General features: G+C 47.8%; 4 protein-coding genes across 7 annotated transcripts; 2 read left to right on the forward strand and 2 right to left on the reverse strand.

The window, feature by feature from the left end:
- Positions 1-2: 2 nt before the first annotated feature.
- Positions 3-3,847, forward strand: LOC105562951 (selenium-binding protein 1-A-like). Of its 2 annotated transcripts, none has more exons than XM_012014145.1 (8): positions 3-82; positions 1,490-1,641; positions 1,718-1,903; positions 1,982-2,285; positions 2,351-2,611; positions 2,698-3,031; positions 3,100-3,222; positions 3,520-3,847. In XM_012014145.1, exons 2-8 carry the CDS (start codon positions 1,528-1,530, stop codon positions 3,569-3,571), a joined length of 1,374 nt encoding a protein of 457 aa, XP_011869535.1. In that variant the 5' UTR covers positions 3-82; positions 1,490-1,527; the 3' UTR covers positions 3,572-3,847. The 2 variants fall into 2 exon arrangements, with proteins under 2 accessions (XP_011869535.1, XP_011869534.1); XM_012014144.1 differs by lacking the exon at positions 3-82 and adding an exon at positions 1,324-1,396.
- Positions 3,848-5,261: 1,414 nt separating this feature from the next.
- Positions 5,262-21,389, reverse strand: LOC105562954 (serine/threonine-protein kinase SMG1). Its single transcript, XM_012014150.1, has 17 exons — positions 21,038-21,389; positions 20,411-20,695; positions 20,111-20,334; positions 19,780-20,035; positions 19,573-19,702; positions 18,144-19,494; positions 17,133-17,289; positions 16,509-17,037; positions 16,240-16,427; positions 13,431-16,146; positions 12,142-13,304; positions 11,793-12,066; positions 9,151-9,413; positions 8,771-9,047; positions 6,773-8,696; positions 5,682-6,692; positions 5,262-5,591 (listed from the first exon to the last, which is right to left on the reverse strand). Exons 2-17 carry the CDS (start codon positions 20,632-20,634, stop codon positions 5,407-5,409), a joined length of 10,872 nt encoding a protein of 3,623 aa, XP_011869540.1. The 5' UTR covers positions 20,635-20,695; positions 21,038-21,389; the 3' UTR covers positions 5,262-5,406.
- LOC105562953 (D(2) dopamine receptor A) lies at positions 9,415-11,760 on the forward strand. 3 transcript variants are annotated; one of them, XM_012014149.1, is made up of 5 exons: positions 9,415-9,760; positions 9,834-9,947; positions 10,219-10,752; positions 10,991-11,111; positions 11,197-11,760. In XM_012014149.1, the coding sequence occupies exons 2-5, from the start codon at positions 9,925-9,927 to the stop codon at positions 11,590-11,592; spliced, it is 1,074 nt and encodes a 357-aa protein (XP_011869539.1). In that variant the 5' UTR covers positions 9,415-9,760; positions 9,834-9,924; the 3' UTR covers positions 11,593-11,760. The 3 variants fall into 3 exon arrangements, with proteins under 3 accessions (XP_011869539.1, XP_011869537.1, XP_011869538.1); XM_012014147.1 differs by having other exon boundaries at positions 9,416-9,760; positions 10,949-11,111; XM_012014148.1 differs by lacking the exon at positions 9,834-9,947 and having other exon boundaries at positions 9,417-9,760; positions 10,949-11,111.
- Positions 21,390-21,479: 90 nt separating the features above from the next.
- Positions 21,480-22,374, reverse strand: LOC105562955 (ATP synthase subunit d, mitochondrial-like). The gene is made up of 3 exons (XM_012014151.1): positions 22,120-22,374; positions 21,860-22,028; positions 21,480-21,800 (listed from the first exon to the last, which is right to left on the reverse strand). Exons 1-3 carry the CDS (start codon positions 22,233-22,235, stop codon positions 21,576-21,578), a joined length of 510 nt encoding a protein of 169 aa, XP_011869541.1. The 5' UTR covers positions 22,236-22,374; the 3' UTR covers positions 21,480-21,575.
- Positions 22,375-22,464: the final 90 nt, after the last annotated feature.

The following is a 22,464-nucleotide window of genomic DNA, read 5'->3' on the forward strand; positions in this document are numbered from 1 at the left end:
GCGAAAGTAGTATTGCAGTAATTGCAGTAATTGCAGTAACTGCGAATAGCGTCGACAAGGATAAGAGACAGCTCGGTGATAGGTAAATTAGTAAAGAGATATTTTCATTTCTTTCCATGGCATGGTGCTTATTAATTCCAGCATATTGCATCAAGTAATATAATATTTTATGAAATTGTGTTTGATGTTACGTGGTAGGCAATCAATTTTGGTGTTTTCTTTCCTCCGAATTGGCACAAATCAAATCCGTCAAATCCGTAATTGTTCGTTGTGTGTAAAGTTTGCCGAAATGTTGTACATTAGAAACAATTTCAAGGTTGTGTATAGCCACGTATAAAATTTCATTACGTTTCCGTAAAGGATCGCGGTTTTAAATCGCCGATTTTATTACAAAGTTTCGTGTCATCTACAATATTCAATGAGTTACATAAAATAAAATAAATGTTTCAATTAACATGTATAATTTCGAAATTCGCAATAAACGTTTGAAGAAAAAGAAAAAAAAACCGAGTTTTCGTCGTTATACATATATATATACTCTTTTGCAATATTTGAAGAAATACTTATCACGCGACAGCATACCTATATTATGTAGGTATTGAAAAAAAAGATTGGGCGTAATATATTCCGTGGTAATGCGTTTCCGATGATCCGTTTCTGTGTTATATAACAATATAACTGTTATATAACACGTGTTATATAACAGTTATATTGTTGAGTAGGAAATTTTAACTTACAGTTATGTAACTGTTACTTTGTGTTTGCTGGGACGTGACGTGTGGTATCGCTACACGTTATCACACGTTATATCTTTCGTCCGGTTAATGAAATCGCCTACTATCAGCTTTGTGATGATAACTGTTGACGCTATCTCGTAATATCCAGACCATGGGCGTATCCAGACTTTTGTCAAGGGGGGGGCAGAACAGGATTCACCCGTAGGCGAATTATGCAGCATAAATTAAACTACGTACTTATACAAAATCTTTTTTATTTATATAAAAATTAATTTTCTGGAGTCCTCGGCAAATCTAATAATTATGTTATTCGTAATCTCAATGGGGATCCCATTGAGTCTAGGGGGGGCAGCTGCCCCCCCCTGGATACGCCCCATGATCCAGACTATAATTGTTACTTGGTTGCATATTGTTTTGCAACAAAGAGTTACAACGAGAAATAATTTAGACGTCATCGTTATTGCAATCAGATCAATCGCGACCGATTCCGAGTCGGAGAGACACACGCAAAGTGCAAGTTCCCCCAAGCATGCTTTCCCCTCTTACTCTCGAACGTATAATATATCTCGTCGTGTCGTAAGAATCATACGTACATCAAAAGCAACCGCTACTGAATCTACAATTTGTCGAGTGGCGTCGCGCGATGGAGCAGAAGAAAGGTATTCGATTACGTTATTGTACCATGTATGGTCTAAAATTTAAGGCTGAAAATGCAAAATTAGACATTGGAGTTGAAAATGGCTTTTTCGCAGCGTGTTCCGGGCCGGGCTATAAGAGTCCGAGGACGGCGATGGAAGGACCGCGCGAGAAGCTTCTGTACGTAATCAGTGTACACACGGATCCCGAAAAGGCCGATGTCCTTTGCACGGTGGACGTGGATCCCGATAGTCCTACGTACTGCCAGGTACGTTAAAACGTTTGTCAAAAATTGAGCCAACGTATAGTGATTTTAACCCGTACAAAACTCGTGGAAAACGCAGATAATACACAGACTGAGAATGCTAACGCCCGGCGACGAGTTACATCACTCCGGCTGGAACGTTTGCAGCAGCTGCCACGAATCGCAAACGCCTTGCAAACGCGACACTCTGGTACTGCCCTGTCTTATGTCGGACCGGGTGTACCTGGTTGATACGAGCGACGAGAGAATGCCCAGGATCAAGAAGGTATTATATTTTACGCGGATAACAACATCTTCATTAGCTCGTTCGTTAACTCTTAATTGCGTAACTCTATTTCGCAAGGTTCTGGAGCCAGAAGAGATGCACAAATACGGAATATCCACGCCGCACACTTCCCACTGTCTGCCGACCGGCGAGATAGTCATCTCCACCATGGGAAATGTCAGTGGCGACGGACTGGGCGAATTTTTCTGCATCGACGCAGAGACTCTACGGGTGAAAGGCACGTGGACCAAGAGCGACGAGAAAGCGGCATTCGGATACGATTTTTGGTACCAACCGTATCACGATACGCTCATCGCTACGGAATGGGGTGCACCTCGGGTCATTAAGAAGGGATTCATTCCAGAGGACGTTCATGATCCCAGTAAATATTATATATCAATTTTCGCGGCGGGCGGTACAGTATTCAACAGGTTTCATCATTCGCAGAGATCTATGGCAGAAACTTGAATGTTTACTCGTGGAACGAACGAAAGCTGAAGCAGATCATCGAGCTGGGAGATGACGGAATCGCACCCGCTGAAATAAGATTCCTCCACGATCCGTTGGCAGCCGAAGGATTCGTCGCCTGCGCGGCAACGTCCAATATTTATCGCTTTTACAAGGCGAAAGACAACTCGTGGAAGGCCGAAAAGGTGATCCAGGTGCCACCGAAAAGAGTCGACGGTTGGATCGCACCTCTCATGACAGGTATCGCACGAATACTCTTGGAGCCGTTGACGACATTGCAGTCTTTTCTTCTTACAAAAGTCTTCCTTCCTTTCTCTCGCTTCAAGGTATGATCACCGATATTCTGCTGAGTCTGGACGACAAGTATCTCTACCTGACCAATTGGCTTCATGGCGACGTTAGACAATACGATATCTCGGATACGAGAAACCCGAGATTGGCGGGTCAAGTTTTCCTAGGAGGATCGATACTGAGCGATTCGCAGGTACGAGTGACGCGAGACGAGGAAATGACCGGTCAGCCCGACCCCGTCTACGTCAAGGGACGTAGATTGTATGGCGCGCCACAAATGTTACAGCTGAGTTTGGACGGACGTCGTTTGTACGTGACCACGTCCCTCTTCAAGCCATGGGACAAACTCTTTTATCCCGATCTCCTCAAGTAAGTTTTCCTCCTCTCCTTCCTACAACATAAAATAAAATGGCTAATATTCGGCACGCGCTGTTTAGATATGGATCAACGATGGTGAAGCTTGATGTCGACGTCGAGAAGGGCGGGATGAAGCTCGATCATCAATTTCTCGTTGACTTCGGCGTCGATAAGAGCGATATTTTACTGGCGCACGAGATGAGGTGAGAGATATTCCGTAATCCGTAATTGATTGAGGCGTTAATGATGAAAAAATTGCCATTTACTTTTCTAAAGAAATGTCGAAAGATGATGCCCAAATTACAAAATTAATCTCGGAATTTATCTTATCCGGGTGTAAACGTGCAATTGCTTTTTCACTCGTTCTTTTTCTCCTTTTTATTTCGACTCTAATCAGTAATGTTTTTCAATGAGATTATGCGCCTTTTGATTTCACACATTTCGTTATCTCCTTTTCTATCGCGGCAATTCTATCGCGTTGTTAATCTTTGTGCCCTCAGATATCCCGGTGGAGATTGCACCTCCGATATATGGCTTGCGGAGAGACCCTAACTCTGATGATTCGACTGGTCCTCGATAGTAGTAGCGAAAGTAGTATTGCAGTAATTGCAGTAATTGCAATAATTGCAGTAACTGCAAAACTCGTATAGCGTCGACAAGGATAAGAGACAGGCTCGGTGATAGGTAAATTAGTAGATATTTTCATTTCTTTCCATGGTATGGTGCTTATTAATTCCAGCATATTGCATCAAGTAATATAATATTTTATGAAATTGTGTTTCATGTTACGTGGTAGGCAATAAATTTTGGTGTTTTCTTTCCTCCGAATTGGCACAAATCAAATCCGTCAAATCCGTAATTGTTCGTTGTGTGTAAAGTTTGCCGAAATGTTGTACATTAGAAACAATTTCAAGGTTGTGTATAGCCACGTATAAAATTTCATTACGTTTCCGTAAAGGATCGCGGTTTTAAATCGCCGATTTTATTACAAAGTTTCGTGTCATCTACAATATTCAATGAGTTACATAAAATAAAATAAAATGTTTCAATTAACATGTATAATTTCGAAATTCGCAATAAACGTTTGAAGAAAAAGAAAAAAAACCGAGTTTTCGTCGTTATACATATATATATATATATACTCTTTTGCAATATTTGAAGAAATACTTATCACGCGACAGCATTATGTAGGTATTGAAAAAAAAAAAGATTGGGCGTAATATGCGACGCCAGAGAGTAGCGAGGACACGTCAAGTGCCAATGTTGGCTACGAAGCTGATGAGTTTCTTCTTTCGCCCGGATCGTCCGATGCTAACGCTATAAAACTCAACGTCAGCGCGGCAAATTTTCAAAGCGTATATGCGCTACAGAAATGATTTTGTCCCGTTAATCGGTAATAAGTTGCGGTCGCTCTGCAAAATGATTATGTTTTCGTTTTAGATACGCACGCACGCGCGCGTCCAAGTGTACGTGTACGCGCCGAGTTTAAACATTAAATTGTTTAATTACATACAACTGAATAATAACAGACTACTCTTAATATCTCTGTTAAACTAGATCTTTTCTTTTGGTTTCTTCGTGACAATTAAAAACTAATGCTGCAATAAGACGTGTGCCTACGTAATCTCGGATCCTGAATTAATCATCGAGTGTGCTCGCGTGTACACCGTACGTATATCTAGAGTTATAACGTTACATCGGTGCAAACCGATACAGATGCATCGATTAAAATGCCAGACTTTTCCTAACATGACAAGCTCGTCATCATGCGGTAAATGTTGACAGCGCGACCGTTTATCACAACGATCGTTATCGAGACTTTTATCATCATCGTTGTTGTTGTTATTATTATTATTTTTATCATCGTCATCACCATCATTATCATCGGACTTCCCGTTATCGTCAGCCGAACTTGTCGCGACCACACCGTTAGCGTAAGGATACGGGGCCGATTCTACATTTCCCCCGAAAATTCGTGGCTCTGAAAAGAATACTACTTTAGTCTCGCGCTCGCTCGTCGCTTCCCTCGAGAAAAAGGAAAGAAAAGGAAAAAGGGGAAAAGAAAAAGGAAAGAAGAAAGAAGCCAGCCTTGTTTTTGAGACAACTGTAGAATCGGCACTCGACACAACGGATGGTTTCAATTGTCGCGTCGGGGAGAGATCGATCTGCGATCGAGCTGTAAAACCGACTTGCTTCCCAGGTGACGTTTTTACCGGACACTCCACCAGCTGATTTCGAGCGGAGTGTTTTGCTCTCTACGGCGACGTAGGGCGACGTAGGGCGACGTAAGGCGACGTAGGACGACGCAGGTACGACGGTACAAATGAGAGTACCGTGTGAGACGAGTGTCAAGCCATCGAGGCGCGCGAGCGCCAGCCGTCGTCCGTTCAGACCCACGGTGTCCAGCCCTCGTACAACAAGGCCAGATTATCGTTGCTCTGCGCTTCGCGTATCACGTATTCCACTTGCTCGGCCGTGGTGTACTTGCGCAACGGTTGCGGATCACGGCCCTCCAGCTTCATACGCACGCGGCGCCAGACGTTGAGCGCATAGGCGTTTCGCTCTTGCACGGCTACAACAGAGAGGGGGAAAAAAAATGCTAATTATGTGAGCAAGCTTGGAATTTCGGAGGTGTGTCCCGTACAGACGGGAGACTACCTACCCTTGCCCGTGGTGGGATCTCTGATCAACGGTGCCCCCTTTCGCGGGCTCAGACACACACTGTCCTGCCGCACCAGCTTACCCTTCGTCGTCCCCCCCGCCCCCCTTCTCTTCCTTCTCTTGTTCCTCTTCTTCGGCAGACTACCCGCGAGCTTCTCCGCGCCCTTGGCCGAATTCAGCTTACGCTCGCTCGCAAATTCCAGCAATCGATTGTACAAACTGGGCACTCTGATCGCCATCGCCTCAAATTCTTTCTTGATCGCTGTGCCGCGAGCCGAGTCGAAATTCTCGGCTTCCAGTTCCTTCACCACCGCCGAAATGCTCTCCGTGAAGGATCGATAGGCAAAGAGAAAGTCTTGCAGGCCGTCAATGCTCTCCTGCTTGGCCATTGTTTTCAGCAACGCTCGAACGTCCGACATGAGTCGGTGATGCTCGGCGAGTACGTTCTGCAGATTCATCACTCGCTCCCTTAAATAGTCCTCGGCCGTGAAGAGAGCCTCTTGTTTCTCCTGCAGCTGCTTCTGGGTGTCGACGATCGCCTCGGACACAATCTTCTCAGCCTGCTTCAGCCACGTGGCGTCCACGTTGTTCTCCAGTTGCAGCAGCTGCACCAGGCTCTCCTCCGTCATGGTAACGGTGATGTTGAGATTGGCCGTTAGCACGCAGCTCTCCTCCCAGTGCTTGATCAGTTTCACCAGATTGGCGTCGTGCGTCACGCTCTCCGACGTCCTGGTCCTCAGGGCCTCGTAGTGCAGTATGGAGTTGCACGTGCTGACCACCATCGCGGCCAGATTGTGTTGCCTGGTCAATTTATCGCACGACGACAGCACCGCGTTGTCGAATGCGGACATGACTTCGCCCAGCGCCGGATTCGCGCCGGCAGCCCACTTGAGACGTTGTACAGCGCTCGAAACAAGATTCTGCTGTTGCTCGCGCGCCTCGCACACTCGCGACTGCAAGCTAGACAGTTTCGCCGCCTTCTTCCGTAACTCGAGCATAAAGGTGGAGCGATCTGAAAGAACGAAACGGAGAAGGGGATTATCATAAAATAACGTTGTTTTGTCAAATCGAGTTCGGTCAAAGGAGACTCACTCAGACGATTCATGGGATGCATCGGATTCATCGGACTCATCGGATTAATCGGGCTCATATTGGGCCTCATCATTAGAACGTCCTCGTGCAGCCAATGATAAGCCGTCTGTTGAAGCTGAAGCCTCTGAAGACTGACCCTGGCCACCTCGGCGCTCTGCTGCGCCAGTCTAGCAGCCTGCTTTCGCCGCCAGGTGCTCTCCAAGGTACTAATCAACGCGCCCGCTTGCGTAAGAACCGAGCCGGAGAACAAGCCCCTCTTGATGCACAAATCTACCATCTTCCGGCACAGCTCCTCGAGCGAGACCTTGCTCTCCGCCCCGATGTCCCGCTGCTCGATCTCGGTGGTGACATTCAGGCCCATTCGTTGCAGCAAGAGACACAGGGCGAGCGCCAGCGTTTGCGACATCACCCCGAGCAATTGCCGCGAAACGTAGTCGGCCGTGAACACTCGAACGGGCTTGTTGAGCCGTTCGTCGTCGTACACGTTCGCCAGTCCGCCCTTGAACGCGGTAGCGGTGTCCCTGCACATGACGAAGAACTCTTGTATGGTGCGCAGCCTCTTGATGAGGAATATGTCCTCGAGAATCTGCCGGATCGCCTTGTTGAAGATGGGCGCCAACATCATCTCCTTGGCCTCGCGTATCTGATCGATCTTCTTCCAATTGATCGGAACGTCCAAGGAGCTCAGGGTGGTGACCAATGCGTTACCTTCCACTTGCAATTTCTCGAACAAACCGTTGAAGCCCATCAGCAACATCTGGCCCGGCGTCAGAGTTTCCTCCTGGCTGAAATCCTGATCCTCCGCCTGGCGCGACAGCAACGCCTCGAATCGTAATCTCACGTTGGCCACCACGCTCTGTATTACCGCGTGCGGGCTCTCCATCTCCTTCATGACGAGCTCGAGATGCATCTCGAGCTGCGCCAGGATGTCACCGAGCGGTATTCCGGTAAGCATTACGATCTCGCCGAGCTCGTTTATCATTCGCATAACGCTCGGCTCCTCCGTGACGATGGTCTTGATCGCTTCCGGCAATATGATGGTCTGGAAGTTGTAGTTGAGCTCCTGCAGACCCTTGTAGATACAATCGGCGCTCTTGAGGCACTTGATTATCAGCGCGATCTTGGGATCGTTGTTGGTCTTGTGGTTCTCCGGTATTAGCGTGACCAGCTCGGCGATCAACGACGACATGAGACGCATCTCGTCGAGGTAGCTGTCCCCGTCGCGGGACGTAAGGTTGGCCAAGCAATCCCCGGCGCACTTGGCAGCGCCCTCCATCGTGAGGTATCGCTTGTTCAAGGCACACAGCGCGGTGATGTCGACGCACTCGAGCGCTCTCTCCGCGCCCTTCTCCCGTCGCAGAAATCCCGCGATTTGCGCCCTCGACTCGGCGCACGCCTTCTCGATTCTATTGCCGGCTTCCGGCAAGCCTTCGGAAACGGTCCTCTCGTAAGCTTTCTTGTATCTCTCGCTGTACTCGTTCAAGATGGCTTCCATCTGATAGGAGAAGGTAATTATCTGCTGAACCTGCGGAGTGCTCGGATTGATTGGGTTTAGACTCGCTTCGAGCCGCGCCATTACTCGGTGGCACGCGTCAACGGTGCCCGAGGCCAATAGCTCGTTGGCCCAAGCGTGATAAAGTACGGCGCGGTGCTGCGAGAGGATGCTGAGAGGGTACAGGCTGCAGATGGCGGAATACTGGCTCAACAGCTCCAAGCACTTGCTTATGGAGAAGGCCTGGTCGGCGGCCAGTTGCGTCAACTCGTTCTCCGACTGCTCGCATTGCACTATCATCTGACTTTGTCCGGCGTTCTGCAGGAACTCCTTGACCAGGTCGAACACTACGTTATCCTGCTGATTGGTCAGGGTTCCCAGTTCCGCCAGCCACTGTCCTAGCTGGGGACCTCGCACCGCGGCCAACGCGATCTAGAGTGCGAGAAAGGTGAAAAAAAAACGAAGCGATATATACAGTTATGGAGACTTGGTGGCGGTCTACTCACATTGTGCATATTAATCTGCTTCTCGCATTCCTCTATCTTCTCCTTCAGGCCCGCCTTTGCTTTCTCGTGAGAGTCCCGCGCTCGCTTAAACGAATTGTATCGCTTCACTACCGAATATAACGTGTGATTCCGACCCATCGCCTGCGCCTCCTTGACTAGCGCGAGCTGTTGATGTCGGTCCTGCAGCAAGTCCTGACACTGACGCGACTCTTCGGTCACCTCGATCCAGCTGTTCAAGTGATGGCACAGCAGCGGCAAGTTTTTCGCCAATTCGTCTCTGTAATTTTAAACGTAGAGTTTCACAAGTCGACTCCAGTTAGTTGGAATGAAATGGAACGGAATGAAAAGGGAAGAAGAGTGGAGAAAGAAATGTATCTCACCGATTAGCCAGCCACTCGGCGCGCATCTCCGCCGTTCTCACCGCAAACATCGCACGCGTCAGTTCCTGCTCCAGCTGTTTCCTTCCGACGCCGGTGCACCTCGCTCTGGCCTGGCAAGCGCCGTAACTCGCTATACTGGTGTCCGCACCCGCCCGCCAATCTACCAAAGGATCGTAGACAAACGCCTCCAGCAGGGTGAGGAGCGTCTCGCGGCCTCTACGCATCACTCTCAGCGTATGCTCGGAAGCGAACCTAAATATACCCTAGACACATAAAGAGCGATTTCTACCATTATATACCGTTCATGGCTGGGAGAATATAATTGGTATCACTCATGAATCTCGTCCTCGCCTTTCTCGATTGCGAACGAGCGGCTGATCGCCGATAGCTGATAGCGATAGTTATTTGCCAGGGGAACCACCAGATGAGTAGATAAGTAAAAGCACTCCCGAACCAACGGGTAGAGCAGCGTGCCGTATCTGCCGAGAAAAACGTTTCGTATCGATCTACGCTCTCGTCGAGCGTCATCAGAGCTTGTGCGAATGCTATTGCATCGTCATCAACATTAAAGTCTAAAAGTGACGGAGAGAAAAACCAACGAGACTGCGAGGTCAACCATCTTTCGTTTTCTCATTTCTCATAGTCGCGCGGGACGATTAATTAGCCTTTCGAACGTTTCGTAGGTTTACGTAATCGTGATGCGTGGCTCGATGTGTATCTTGGCATACACATATTTCATAGAGTACCGTCGGAAACCCGTTTCTTTCCGTGTGTATGTGCGCCCGTGCGTGCGAAAGGTAAGTCGTATTAGCTGCTCGATTACGTTTCGCGTTTCTCGCTTTCGTGTTTCCGCTAAAGAAATTGTTCCGATGGCTTTGACGCGACGAGAGACGAGAGGTGTGACTTCGCGAAACATAAATAGCCATGGCAAGCGCGTTTCATATCTCTGCAAATAAACCGTATCCGCGTGCGAGCTTCCTCATCCCTCAATTTCCAGTGCATTTAGCACTATTTAATCGTCAAAGGGAGAGAACGAGCTTAAAATTACAAGTTGATCTCTCTTTTCAGAACCATGTACACGAAAGAGAGCAACTTGTCGGGAAACAGCGCCGGAGCCGCACCGGAGCAGGAGAGCCACGTATTTTGGATCTTGATGGACTGTTTCCTGTTCGTTGCGATCGTATTGGGAAACGTCCTCACGATACTGGCCATCGCGTGGGCTCGCAGGCTCCGAAACGTCGTCTCGAATTACTTTATCTTAAACCTAGCGGTGTCGGATCTTATGGTGGGCGTGACGCTTCCATATCACTTGGCGTTTTACGTGGACGGCACGTTACATCGCAACAAGTCGGTATGCATCTCGCGCTTCGTCATGTTCAGCCTGGCGTGCGGCGGGAGCATATACAATCTCATAGTGATCGCCATAGACCGATACGTCGCGATCGTGCATCCGTTGAGCTATAACGCGTACGCGACCAAGAGGCGCGTGATGCTGATCATAGTTGTCGCTTGGATATGTACCATGGGCATGTCATCGATGCCGATTTATTGGAATAGCTTCGACACCTCGAAGATGTGCGAGTTGGAAACGGTATTACCGAGGTACTGCAACGAGTTTTCTCCCTCCTCCTCCAGCTAATCAATTCAAGCTTACTTTACGTCGATATTATTACGTAATTCCTCCTTACGTAGTTATTCCTCGATTAATCGATCGGTCGGTTTCTTATCTCTCAATTCTCAATGCAGCTTCACGCGCGACCGCCAGGATTGCCAATCATAAATTACATTATTTCGATAGATACTACGTAGTGGCTATACAGATGCCGGCATTTTTTCTCAGCTGGATAGCCATGTTTTTGCTGTATTGGAAAATCTGGCGAGAGGCGCATATGCACGCGCGTCGCATGAATCTCGGCATCGTCCCGAACTTGGTTGAAAAGAACGATCGCAAAAGCGTACAGGTATTTAAATCACACGTGTAGCAGAAAGTTGGAAGCTTTACAAGCGTAGCGATAGTTAAATAACGTTTAGATTTTGTTTAATTAGGTGGTGCTGCTGATACTGGGTTGCTTTTCGATCTGCTGGTTCCCTTATTTCGTCGTTGCTTGCATGCGAACCTTTGGTTGGAGAAACTCGACGACGACATGGTACAAAGCCACATTCGCATTGGCTATCGCCAACAGCGGGATGAATCCTTTCATATACGCGTGGAAAAACACCAACTTTCGCAAGGCCTTTCAAAAGATTTTACATTTTAAGTCGCCCAATGACAATTTCAATTCGAGCTTCAAAATGTACTTGGAAAAACAGCGTGGACTACAAAGCCAGGTAGATGTACAAGACAATCACCGCACAAATGGAAACGACAATGCGCACGGACATTCACCTAATCCCCAATCTGAACGCACAGAAGAGAGTAGAACGGAGAACACCAATGTCTAAATCCTATTTCATTGTGTTAGCTAAAAACCATGTTGAGCTAAAAAGTATTTAATAAAGAGAAAAATTGTAAATTACTTTGTTCTACGTGTGTATATTATATATCGCTCTAGAAACTCAAGATGTTGAAATGAAAAAATTATAAAAGTATAGAATTGCAATGGCAAGAGACATAGGAAAAAATTTAGTCTATCGTCACCTACCTCGACCCCGGTCACTCCTAGAGCCGTTTTGATATTTGGCGTCATACGGAACGGCACCTTCTCTGGAACGCGAAGGGTTTTTCCTTTCTCGAAGCAGACATTGTAATCGATGTGCACAACTTGGCCGGTGTTAAGATCGACGAGAACATTGTCCAAATGCCTGTCGCCTAAACCTATGATGTAGCCGATAATGGACATGACCGCAACGGAGTACGAGTAGTTTTTGGTGGCTTGCCACCAGCTGCCAGCATTGATACTGTTGCACCAGATCTCTCTGCAACATTCGGGATGGTAAGAGAGAGAGAGAGAGAGAGAGAGAATAGTAAGATTTTCAGTAATTACAACTAACTTGGCCAGCAGATCCTTCGGAGTCTCCCTCATTAGTTCCTCCAATACTTTTTTCAGCACGTGCACAGGCCACTCCTTTCGATTCTCCAAGCCGATCCCGCACTCCTTGAGCAACGGCGTCAACTTGTTGTAAAACAGCTCCGACGGTCGCATAATCGCCGAATTGCCACCAGCAGCCTTGCTGTTTACGGCGCACTCGCGCTGCTGCCAACGCTTGTAGAGTATAAACAGTGGCGTCACGCCGTCGACCCACTGAATAAGACCGGATCTAGGACCCAATGGAATCACCGAATAGTGCCGCGCTCTGTAGACCTTCGTATCGCTGTTCTTCGACATCATGGTGTTACATATGCTCAGGAATTGCATTATCCTCTCGTCCAGATGCAAGTCTTCCAATCCCTTGAACAGGTACGTGTAAACGTGACCGTCGGATCCGTGAAACATGAGCTTCTTAGGCTTCGTCTTTGTCGGTAGAATCTGAACGTTATTATCTACCGACATGATGGTGACGATCCTGTTGTCGACAGCGGCGACGCCGGGCATCGCGATGCAAGTGTCCTTCAGATTCGCCAGGACGGGACTAATGTCCGTCATTGAGAGGGAATAAGCGGCACGTCGGTGGACGCGTTGCGCCAACTTGCTCTCCAAGTGTTTCAAAGCCAGGCTGGCCATTTGCGGCTTGGCCGGATTCTTGGGATTGTTCAGTCGATTTATCACCTCCTCGATGGAAGCGCCAAACTTGTCCTGAAAGCTCTTTTCGTGCGGCGTCTCGGCTGGTACGGACGTCATAGCTAGCAGATTCTCCAATATAAACGTGATTGGTTTCAAAATGATTCTGTGCTTCTCCGCGATCAATTTATCCTTCTCTTCGGGCGCGAGCCAGGCATTGTCCTGCACCCGTTGAATCTCGACCTCTAGCTGCTCGAATCGTTTGGTAATCTCAGTGTGATGTTGACACAACGTCGCCAACCACAATTCGTCCCACAGCAACGTGATTCGTCTGAGCTCCTTCACCAGCACTTTTGCCTGTACCACCGAGTCCTGGATACGGCCGGAGAGACAATCGACCAACTGCGAGAAATAGGAATCCATCAAGCTCTCGTGCTCGCCGTTGTACATGCCTACCGACTCCTCTTCGTCCTCCTTGTCCTCCCCTTCCACCTCCTCCTCGTCGTCCTTGTCGTCGTCGTCGTCGTCGACGTTGTTGTCGTCGTCGTCGCCGTCACCGTCGCCGTCGCCGTCGTCGTCGTCCTCGTCTTCCTCCTCCTCCCCCCGCTCGTCCGCGGCAACGTCCACGTCCACGTTCGGTGAGCTATCGTTGTCGTCGGCGTCGGCGGTCTTCTCGTAAACGACCTTGTCGTAAATCTTCTTCTGGCCGGACACCGCGCCCACAACGGCCGGAAATGTGATCAAATGCGGCGAATTCTCCGCTACTCGGCACAGTAGCTCCGACACACGAGTCCTTACGTACGCCTCGGGATGGCTGAGCCTCGAAAACAACTGCGGTATAATCTCCTTCCACGGTGCAGTCGGGGTAGTCGAGAGACCGGCCTCGAGCACGTTCTGCAACTCGAGCGCGTGCTTCACCACGAGTCGCAGCAGTCTCAACGTCGCCGCGATAGTGTCGCACTCGTTACTGTCGTTGTTCGCCAATTGCAAATACTTAAAGTACGCGTTCGCCGAGAGCTCGTAATACGAGTAGATCCTCTTCTGCGCCTGCCGCCAGATGTCGACCAGCATGCCGAGATGTTCGTTGCTGGCGTGGCTCAGGACCGACGCGTTTCTCAGTTGATTCTCTATCATGTCGGATGTGTTTATGTCGTTGGTGTCGATGTCACCCTCGTCCTCCGGTATAGTCTTGTTCTGGCTGAGTATAGAGAAAATGGCGTCGAGATCAGCCTCGGCAATGTCGCTCGGCAGCAAGGATTGTATGTGCGTGCGGTCGGTATCCGTCAATTGGCCTGAATTGGAGTTGTCGACGATTTTCCGGCCCCATTTGTAACACCAAGCGGCAAAGCTGGACCAGGCGCGCGGCAAGTCCGGACACTGATTCACGCCAAGCTGCATCAGTTTGCCGATTATCATGTCCGACGTAGGGATCAGATCGATCGTCTCGCCAAACAGCTTGCTCATCAAGCCGTCGTTGTGCACGGCTTCGAATCTGAGCAATTCTTCCAATTGAGGATTCTCGTCGACGTTTGCGTCCTGCTGGATCCATTTACCCAGGGTAAGCAGGAGCTTGGTCCCCGTCTCCCGTAAGTCGGCGGACTGCTCGCCGCTGACAATCGCTTGCGAGATTCCCAACGCGGTCGCGCAGCACATCCTCAGAGCCTCGCTCGTCTTGTCCATGTCGTAGAGCAACTTGGACAATTCCCTGAACGCGCGCATACTACTCTTGGTCCATTTCACGTCAACAGGCCCGTTCAGCATTCCGCACGTAATCTCGGTAAAGGTGTAGCCGGTCGGATTCTTGAGCCGGATCAGATCTCGCTCCGACTTCAAGTACTTGATCATCTCCCGTTTGGCCAAGTTGAAGTTGCCTTCCTTCCGGGCCGTTCTGACGACGTGTAATCGCAGGCAGTCCACCTCCGTGGTGGAGCCTTCGTTGTCGCACGCTCGATCGAGGTACTCGGACCACCACAAGACTTGCGTTAAAGTGTTGGAGTTGATATTGTTGACTTTATCGACCTTGTACAGCTCGAAAACGTTGCTCCCGGCCTTGTTGCCACGCACGAAGCTCTTGAGCCCCGTCGCGGAATATTGGAGCAATATAGCGTCACTGAGATACTCCGACGGCACATTTCGCAATCCATCCTGCATCATCTTGGCCGCGACTCTCTGACACTTGTCGACAACGCTGTCGCACCACGAGCCATCGAACGAGTCGTCGAATACGTTTTGGCGAATCCTCAGCGCAACGTTGGTCAAACTGTTGCTGCACGAGACGAGCGTTTTCGCGCAGCTCCAATTACTTTTCCTCTCCTCGTCCAGCAGATTCCAATTGGTCAACTCGTCCAAGGAGATTAGCTTACCCTCCTCGAACTTTTTCAGACAATCCGCCTGCTGCGGTACAATATTGTCAGCGAGTTGCCTCCTGAGAACGGCGTAATTGTCTTGCGTCAACATCTCGGCCTCCCGCGACTTCCATTCGGCTAGTCCGGACCAGTCGCTGACCGCCTTGTAACAGTTGGCGAGTCTCTGCATGCAGAAACCGAGCACTTGATTGTCGCTCTCGAGTCTCGCGGCGGCGCCTCTGCCGCTTTCGTCGTCGGTCGTTTTAACGCGAGCGTGTTCTTCGATCGTCAGCCTGTAGGCATCCGCCGCTGACTCGTAACGCCCGGCGGCCTCCTCCATTGTCGCCTTCAGCCACGGGAACTGCCTGTCCTTGCCCTTGGCGTACACGTAGAGGCCCTGCAACGCCTCCGCTTCGCCGAGCGCGACCATCGCCTGCGCCGTCCACAACGTCGCCCTCTCAAACTCGATGCTCTGCGTATTATCGGCATTGCTCAGGTCCTCGAGTAACCTCTGGCCGCTTCGCAACGCGCTCGTCGCCAGGCCCGAGTGCAACGAGACCACGCACAAGGCCAGTCGTATGCGATTCAGCCATTCCCTACACGTCGACTTGTTGGTGTGGAAAAAGGTTCTCACTGGCTTCGACAGCGGCAAGAGCGCCATCGCGCAACCGTCGGCCGCGTTGTGAATCACCCTCTCCAGATGTTCCAGGAACTCGACCAAGAGCCGTACTCGCGTGTGCTCGTGCAAAATACGATCCAACTCCTGCCTCTCCCTCCTTACGACGTCCACCGTGTTGTGACAGGAGACCTCGCGAGCCAGAATCTTGAGGGCACTCTCGATCGATGTAAACGTTTCCTGCGGCTTCCCCAAAGAGGTGCGAAGCTTGTTGAGGACGCAGTGCTGCGCCGCCTCGAATCCGCTCCAGAAAAACAGGAAGGAACAATTCGCCAGCGCCAAATCGTACATCCTCGCCGTAGTTTCGTTCTCCGGCCTGTCAATAACCACCATATGTATATATGGTCAACAAACGCACACATATGTATATATAATAGTTTCGAGAAGAAAAGTTCAAGTTAAAACTTACACGGCCGACCAGCACAAGGTAAATATCTCCGACAACCCAGATGCGTCGAGATAATGTTCCTGCAGTAGAAACGCCATGTACGTTTTGAAATGTTGCGCCAGCAATTCCCCATTGTTGTTACCTCGCATGTGCAGTCTTTGAGCGAGCATCAACGATTCTGTCGAGTAAGTCGCGATCTCCCGTGCCTTCTGCAAACAGTCGAGCATGAAATGAGAAAAAGAGATGTCACGTATGTACTCGACATTTCGAGAAAAAAATGGCCAACTTACCTTGGTGTCCGAGAACAAGTACTGCTTGTTTAATTTCGGTATAACGATGTTAATGGGCATACACATTAGCAGCGCACCGTATCTTTCGCGGATCGTCTTGTTGCACGAGGTCAAGTGCAGCGTCGCTAGATCCACGATGCTCGAGTAGATCTCTTGCTTCCACACGACATTCCTCGCAGTCATTAACATTTCAAAGAGATTGCACGTCGCGCTCGCGACATTATCGTTGGTCGTGGCGGCGCAACTAATTAAACTCGCAATGATACTCTGGCACTCCTGAGTTACGCTCAAGATCCCGATATATTTCTCAGACTGTACGCAAATCTCTTGCAGCCAGGTGGACAAAAGTAGCAAGGTGCACGCGGACGTATTCTTGTTGTACGTCTTTGATATCAAATTGAGAATTATAGACAAATGACCGCTGGCTGGTGACGTGGTTGGTACGTCCAAGGTACCGGGGAACATATCCATCGGACGACAAGCGCCGGTGCCTGTTATCAAGCTGGAGCTTGGGACGAAGTGATTATACCTGTTTAACAAGTTTACACGGTTTCACAATTTCGCACATGGCTCGAGAGAGACGGCTCGTGAAAGAAAGGATCACTCGGGACAATAAAATCTTACCTGGAACAATGCGCATAGAGCAAGTACAGAATATTGTATTGCAAAAAGGGGCTGGCTGTCGACAGGGCGTTGTCGTATGGCTTCAACTTGACTGCGACAAGTTCCAAGATACTGGGCTTCAAAGCCCACATTCCGATAATCGAATTGCTAGCGTTTGCTAAAAAGAAGTAAAAAAAAATGGATTTGAAATTGATTATCGATTAGGAGTGATTTCCTTCGAAGGCCTCGACATTCCAACTTTCGAAGCTTGGAAAAATTTATTCAAAGAACATAAAAAGTATCAATTTATATATGATAAAAAATTTCTATACATGTTAAAGTTCTCTTTTTTAATTGTTACAATTATATTGTTTTTAATCTTGGACACATTTGATTACTACCTGACTTTGTTATGTAAACTGACGAACGTAACGAAACTTATGTACACATTACGAGCATAATGTATTCTCGCCATGAAACGAGAAATAAGTTTTACATTCGTATTAACAATTGACTAATTACTCGCGTCAATGTCATATCCATCTACTGATTTCATCACTTTTGCCTCAGCCTCGACAGATATTAATCATTTTTTAAATATTGACGATATTGTGTGGTCGATAAAAAATTCTATTTATTTAAAATGTTTCTATATTAAATATTGTTCAAGTGAATGTACGTGATAGACGTTAGAAACCCAAGTAATATTGAGATAAATTTTAAATAAATAAAATTATTAATTAGCGATATAATCTGCAACAAATTTATGGAAACTTTCACAGGTAGTAATCAAAGTGTTGATACACGATACTTAATTGATTTGCTTGACCATTTTTGAAGATTTAATTACGCGAAATGTTATAGTACTTGAAAATTATAATTTACAACTACCTATTTCTCAACATGTATGTATAAATAAGTACTTTTGATTAACAATATTTTTAGTGTTTAAAAAAAAATTGGCATGAATAAATTTGTCGAAGCTATGAAAAGTAACAGCCCTATTATCGATAGGTAGCGTAGCTCGCTCACCTATGTCCGAGAGCGCACGTAGGATAAACGTAACTACAATCTCGACGTCGCTCTTGGTGTATCTCAAGTCGTTCAAGGGATTGTCGGCGACCAAGACATCCATGTCGGGTAGTATGAGCCTGTAAGCAATCTCTAAATCCGCTAGTATATACCGATACGATTCCTGCAACAATGGAATATTCTTCAAGCTCAGCAGGCTATGATACACCCCCAGACTGGCGTTTTGAATAGGAATGGAATTTCGGAATCTCAATTTCAGCAGCATCGAATTCTTGCCGAGTAACGTGTGCACCAATTCCAACGGCAAGTTGGCGGATACCTCCTTGATTATTTTCGATATGACGGTCAACATTGAAATAATAGTGTCATCCCAAAAGATGTCGACTCTCTGTAATTGAAGGTCGACAAATTTGTAGAGAAGCTCGTGATTCTTTGCAACACGGCTCTGAAGATAACCGAGAAGGAGGAAGGCGCATTCATTCGCGACCACGATCAATTCTTCCTTCTCTTCCGACAAGTTTTCCATCTGTGCGACTTGCGGTTCCATCGAGCGCAACAATACGCTTGTCAACAACTGTCCCTTCTCCTTGGACAGAGGGTAGCCTTTGTCAGGAGAAGCAGGCGTCACCTTGGAATTCTTGTTATCATTTTTCTTACTTGTGGCCAGTGACCTCGCCATCTTAATAAGATTCTCCTCGGTAAGTTCATCTTTACCAAAGTGTTTGGAAAGCGCCTCGACATGTTGCTGCGACGAGCTGACGTTTCTTATACTCTTGCTCAAGTGTTCCGCGTTATTGAATATCTCGGGCCAGGTGTTGTCAGTCTCCTGTTGCAATTCAATCGCTTTGACAACGGTCTTGAGCATCTTGGCCAGGCAATTGGTGAGAAATGACCACTGCACGTTGGGAGACGCAAGATTTGGATTCAAATGCTCGGCTATGCTCTTGGTCACCGTGTTAAATACGGATATCAACGATGTGATTCGCAGGATGCATTCCCGCGGTGTCGGGGATTCGTCGTCGCCGGGCAAAGTGGATTTCGGCGAATTCAATTCCTCGTCATAGCTCTCCATATCCTCCAAGAATTGGCCGAGTAGCGTCAAGGTGAACTGCAGATCCGCTATCCAGAATGAGCGCAACTTTTGTAAACACCGACTCGCGTAAAGGACAACAGACTTTTGTTGCGTGGAATCGATGTGCCAACCCACTAGTATGTCGACGGTGTTGCGGAAGTGGTTGGTGAAGGTCTCCGGGTAGGAATCTATGATGAGTAATATAGCGTCCACAGTCGCCACCAGCAGATCTGCTTTGTCGACATTTTCTAATATCGATTGTAATTGGGACATGATCGGCTGCAACGCCAAGACATTACGATTAACGAGACATTTACGCTGAATGACGGGAGCGGAAAGGTTGGTAGCATTAATTACCACGGAGAATTCCTTCAACTTGGATATCTCAGAGTCCATCTTGAGCGTCTCGATGAGTGACCTCATTAGTAGACATTTGACATCATTTTTATGTTCCACCGAGTATTTGCCAAAGAGCCAGTCCATGTATCTAGAAAAGAGTGATGCTCGATAAGTTGAATCTTTTGCCTGGAGAAAGGACGGCGCGAACGGAGGTATATAGGCCACCTTTTAAAATCTTGGTCTACCACATGTCCAATTCGACCCAAGCATTTTGCAACCTGTTGCTTCGCCTCCTGGCCAGGACCAGAGTGCAAAAAATCCAACAGACTTTCGCAGATTGTCTCCAAGTTGCGTCGTACGTATCGCTGATTTTCAGGTGCAATGATACCTTCCTGCACTTGCTTGCAAAGCACCAATAGATGGTCGTAGTCATCCTCGCGGCACAATCGCCGCAGAAGCTTAGAAAGAGTCCTCGAGTCCTCTGTAACAAGCGCGGACTCTCTTTAGAGAGCAAGATACGCAATGCAAGGGTATTGAGCGAAAAGTACAATTATACCATTTATTCTTTTATCGTCATAGTATTTGCCCTGCGCGTTCTCGTGGTTTTTCAACGATTCTTGAAACTTGGGTCTAGATGTAGAGTGATAGCTGGACTCTGAATTGGATTCGCGATCGTTGAGAGTCTTTTTAAAGGCTCTCCCACGCGTCCCGCCCCTGGCGCGATCCGCGGAGCTGCCACCGCGCGCCATTCGAAATTCATTTCTCGGGACACCGCTGAATCTGTCGCAAACATTTCATTTCATCTCAAGAATACAAGCGAGCAGAAATGTGGCTGAAAGGAAGGAGAAGAACCTACCTCGGCTTAAATCTAGCAAAGCCGTGATCCGAAGAGTACGAGTTTCGCTGACAAATGACCAGGGTGCTGCGTGGCACATTAAGATCATTTACACTGTAACCACTTATCACGCCACTGCCCTCTTTGTCTATTTCCCCTCCCTGATTAACAGACTCGTCCAGAGTCTCGGCGCACTTGGAACTACGTAGCCTCGTGCTAGTATTAGAGTTCCCACAGCTATTCATTACATTACTCTGCAAGTGGTCTGCATGACCCACACTTGATGAATGTATAACCTGCAGTTATCTAGAGATTATCAAGAGAGATTATTAATTGTTATCAAATCTCTCTATCAAATTTCGTTTCTCTCTCGAGAATTGTACATAGTAAAAGAAAGAAAGAAGCTATTATCGCAACGAGCATTTCTCTAAATTGAGTGCAAGTTGCTACTCCATCGCGTGGAGTAGCGCTACACGATACAAGCTATGGACAAGTTGAAGGACATTGATGGCGCGTTCTCGACTACACGCATCTTTCACGCAGGCAGCATCTGTTGCTGATAACGCTTCCCTCTCCACCCTCTCCACCCTCTCAACCCTCCTGAAACTCCGAGCAGAGCGTTTAGGTATACGAAAAATCACTTCTCACCGATCTCGGGCAAACAAACGTTGGGCTGTGCAGAATCCGAGTGTGGCCAGCAAACTTGTCGCTTCGTATCGCCTCGCCAAGATACACGGGCGAAAATTCCAATTTCGAGGTTAGGAGAGGACACATTAGTATCCACTGCCTTGGATTTTTGTCCTTCTAGACGGTCGCGCAGCGCGGAGTGCGGGGTGTGCGGCGTGCCGGGCGTGCGGTCTTGGAATCACCATGCAAATCATGTAGATGGGGACTCTAGTAGCACGCGCGCCATCTCACATCACTTTCGACTAGGGAATAACACACGACGACCAATCAACATCTCGTTTTTGTCCCGCGGAAAACTATAAGCAGGGTTCGAGTCTCTGCTAAACGAGAATAGATTATATTCTCTTTTTCTTGAAATCTATTTGATGCACAGAGACAAGAAGGGTATAACAAGGGTATATATATCTCTCTCTATAAATGAATTTACTTTCAATACATATGGTAGCAACAGAATCACGATTAAAAATGTCAACTACATTTCGTAACGCGTTGCAAGGTACTAATGTTGCCCAGGAACTCCTTTGTCATTTTCTGGCTGTACTTCGGGTGTGTGCGGCCAAATGGTTGGGTTATCAGGGTTTATAGCGAGTTCCGGATAGGCGTCTCGAAAATCTTCCATCGTCATCTCAGAGAATGGCAACAAACTTTTGATTCTCTCCATTTCCTTATTGGCATCGCTGATACGTTGATTCGAGCTTTTGATAAATTCCTCGATTTGAACAAGCTGCAATAGATAGATCATTTAACGTAACGATACATATGCAATGCGACAACGTGTTATACCATTTCCTTTTCCTGAGCCTCTATGTCCGAGGTGTATTTATCCGCTGGATATGGCACTTTGAAAGATTCGTATTCCTTTTGAAACTTGTCGACTAATCCAGATACCAGGACATTTTTCTTATAGTACGCCCAATCGATCTTTGGAGGAGTCTCAGGATTGGCGTTCATTCTGTAACGACAAAGACGTTACTAGCCATCCCTTGAAATAGCTTAATTAATTGAGGAATACGTGTATTATATAACGGCTTATGTGCACTGACCGTCGCAAGTGTTGATCAGACTTGGCTTTGAAAGCGGCGAATGCAACCTTTTCCGTCTCTGGGAGTGTTTCGGCGAGCGCCGACCAATTGATCGTCTTGATCGCCCTACGTGACATTTTCTCCGGCCGTTAGCTCTGGTTAGCTCGCACTAATTACCGCTCCTGACTGCTCCGCAAGTCGAAACTTGCCCACCGTCTGTTGTTGTTGTATGTAGCTGATGCACAGATGCAGTGCTACCAAAATTCAAGTATATCGATCACGCGCAATCGAACGTGCGAATAGAGGTAAAAAGCTCGCGTGACCAACTTGATATCTCGATATATCGACTCCATGGACAAAATCTTA

This window comes from Vollenhovia emeryi, unplaced genomic scaffold (assembly GCF_000949405.1).
Source record: "Vollenhovia emeryi isolate VEMERY1.0 unplaced genomic scaffold, V.emery_V1.0 DF939181.1, whole genome shotgun sequence".
NCBI classification, from domain to species: Eukaryota; Metazoa; Arthropoda; class Insecta; order Hymenoptera; family Formicidae; genus Vollenhovia; species Vollenhovia emeryi.

Bases quoted from the DNA above. Each gene is read 5' to 3' on its own strand.
- LOC105562951 (XM_012014144.1), top strand. The intron at 3,032-3,099 runs GTAAGTTTTCCT...CGCGCTGTTTAG, and splicing joins TTTTATCCCGATCTCCTCAA to ATATGGATCAACGATGGTGA. The intron at 3,223-3,519 runs GTGAGAGATATT...TTGTGCCCTCAG, and splicing joins TTACTGGCGCACGAGATGAG to ATATCCCGGTGGAGATTGCA.
- LOC105562953 (XM_012014147.1), top strand. From the start codon at position 9,925: ATGTGCGCCCGTGCGTGCGAAAG. The intron at 10,753-10,948 runs GTACTGCAACGA...TTATTTCGATAG, and splicing joins TTGGAAACGGTATTACCGAG to ATACTACGTAGTGGCTATAC. The intron at 11,112-11,196 runs GTATTTAAATCA...TTGTTTAATTAG, and splicing joins ACGATCGCAAAAGCGTACAG to GTGGTGCTGCTGATACTGGG.
- LOC105562954 (XM_012014150.1), bottom strand. From the start codon at position 20,634: ATGAATAGCTGTGGGAACTCTAATACTAGCACGAGGCTACGTAGTTCC. The intron at 9,414-11,792 runs GTAGGTGACGAT...TTATGTGTCTAG, and splicing joins TAGGAGTGACCGGGGTCGAG to GGTATATTTAGGTTCGCTTC. The intron at 9,048-9,150 runs GTGAGATACATT...TTAAAATTACAG, and splicing joins GCCGAGTGGCTGGCTAATCG to AGACGAATTGGCGAAAAACT.
- LOC105562955 (XM_012014151.1), bottom strand. From the start codon at position 22,235: ATGTCACGTAGGGCGATCAAGACGATCAATTGGTCGGCGCTCGCCGAA. The intron at 22,029-22,119 runs GTCAGTGCACAT...TTGTCGTTACAG, and splicing joins TCTGATCAACACTTGCGACG to AATGAACGCCAATCCTGAGA. The intron at 21,801-21,859 runs GTATAACACGTT...TATCTATTGCAG, and splicing joins AGGCTCAGGAAAAGGAAATG to CTTGTTCAAATCGAGGAATT.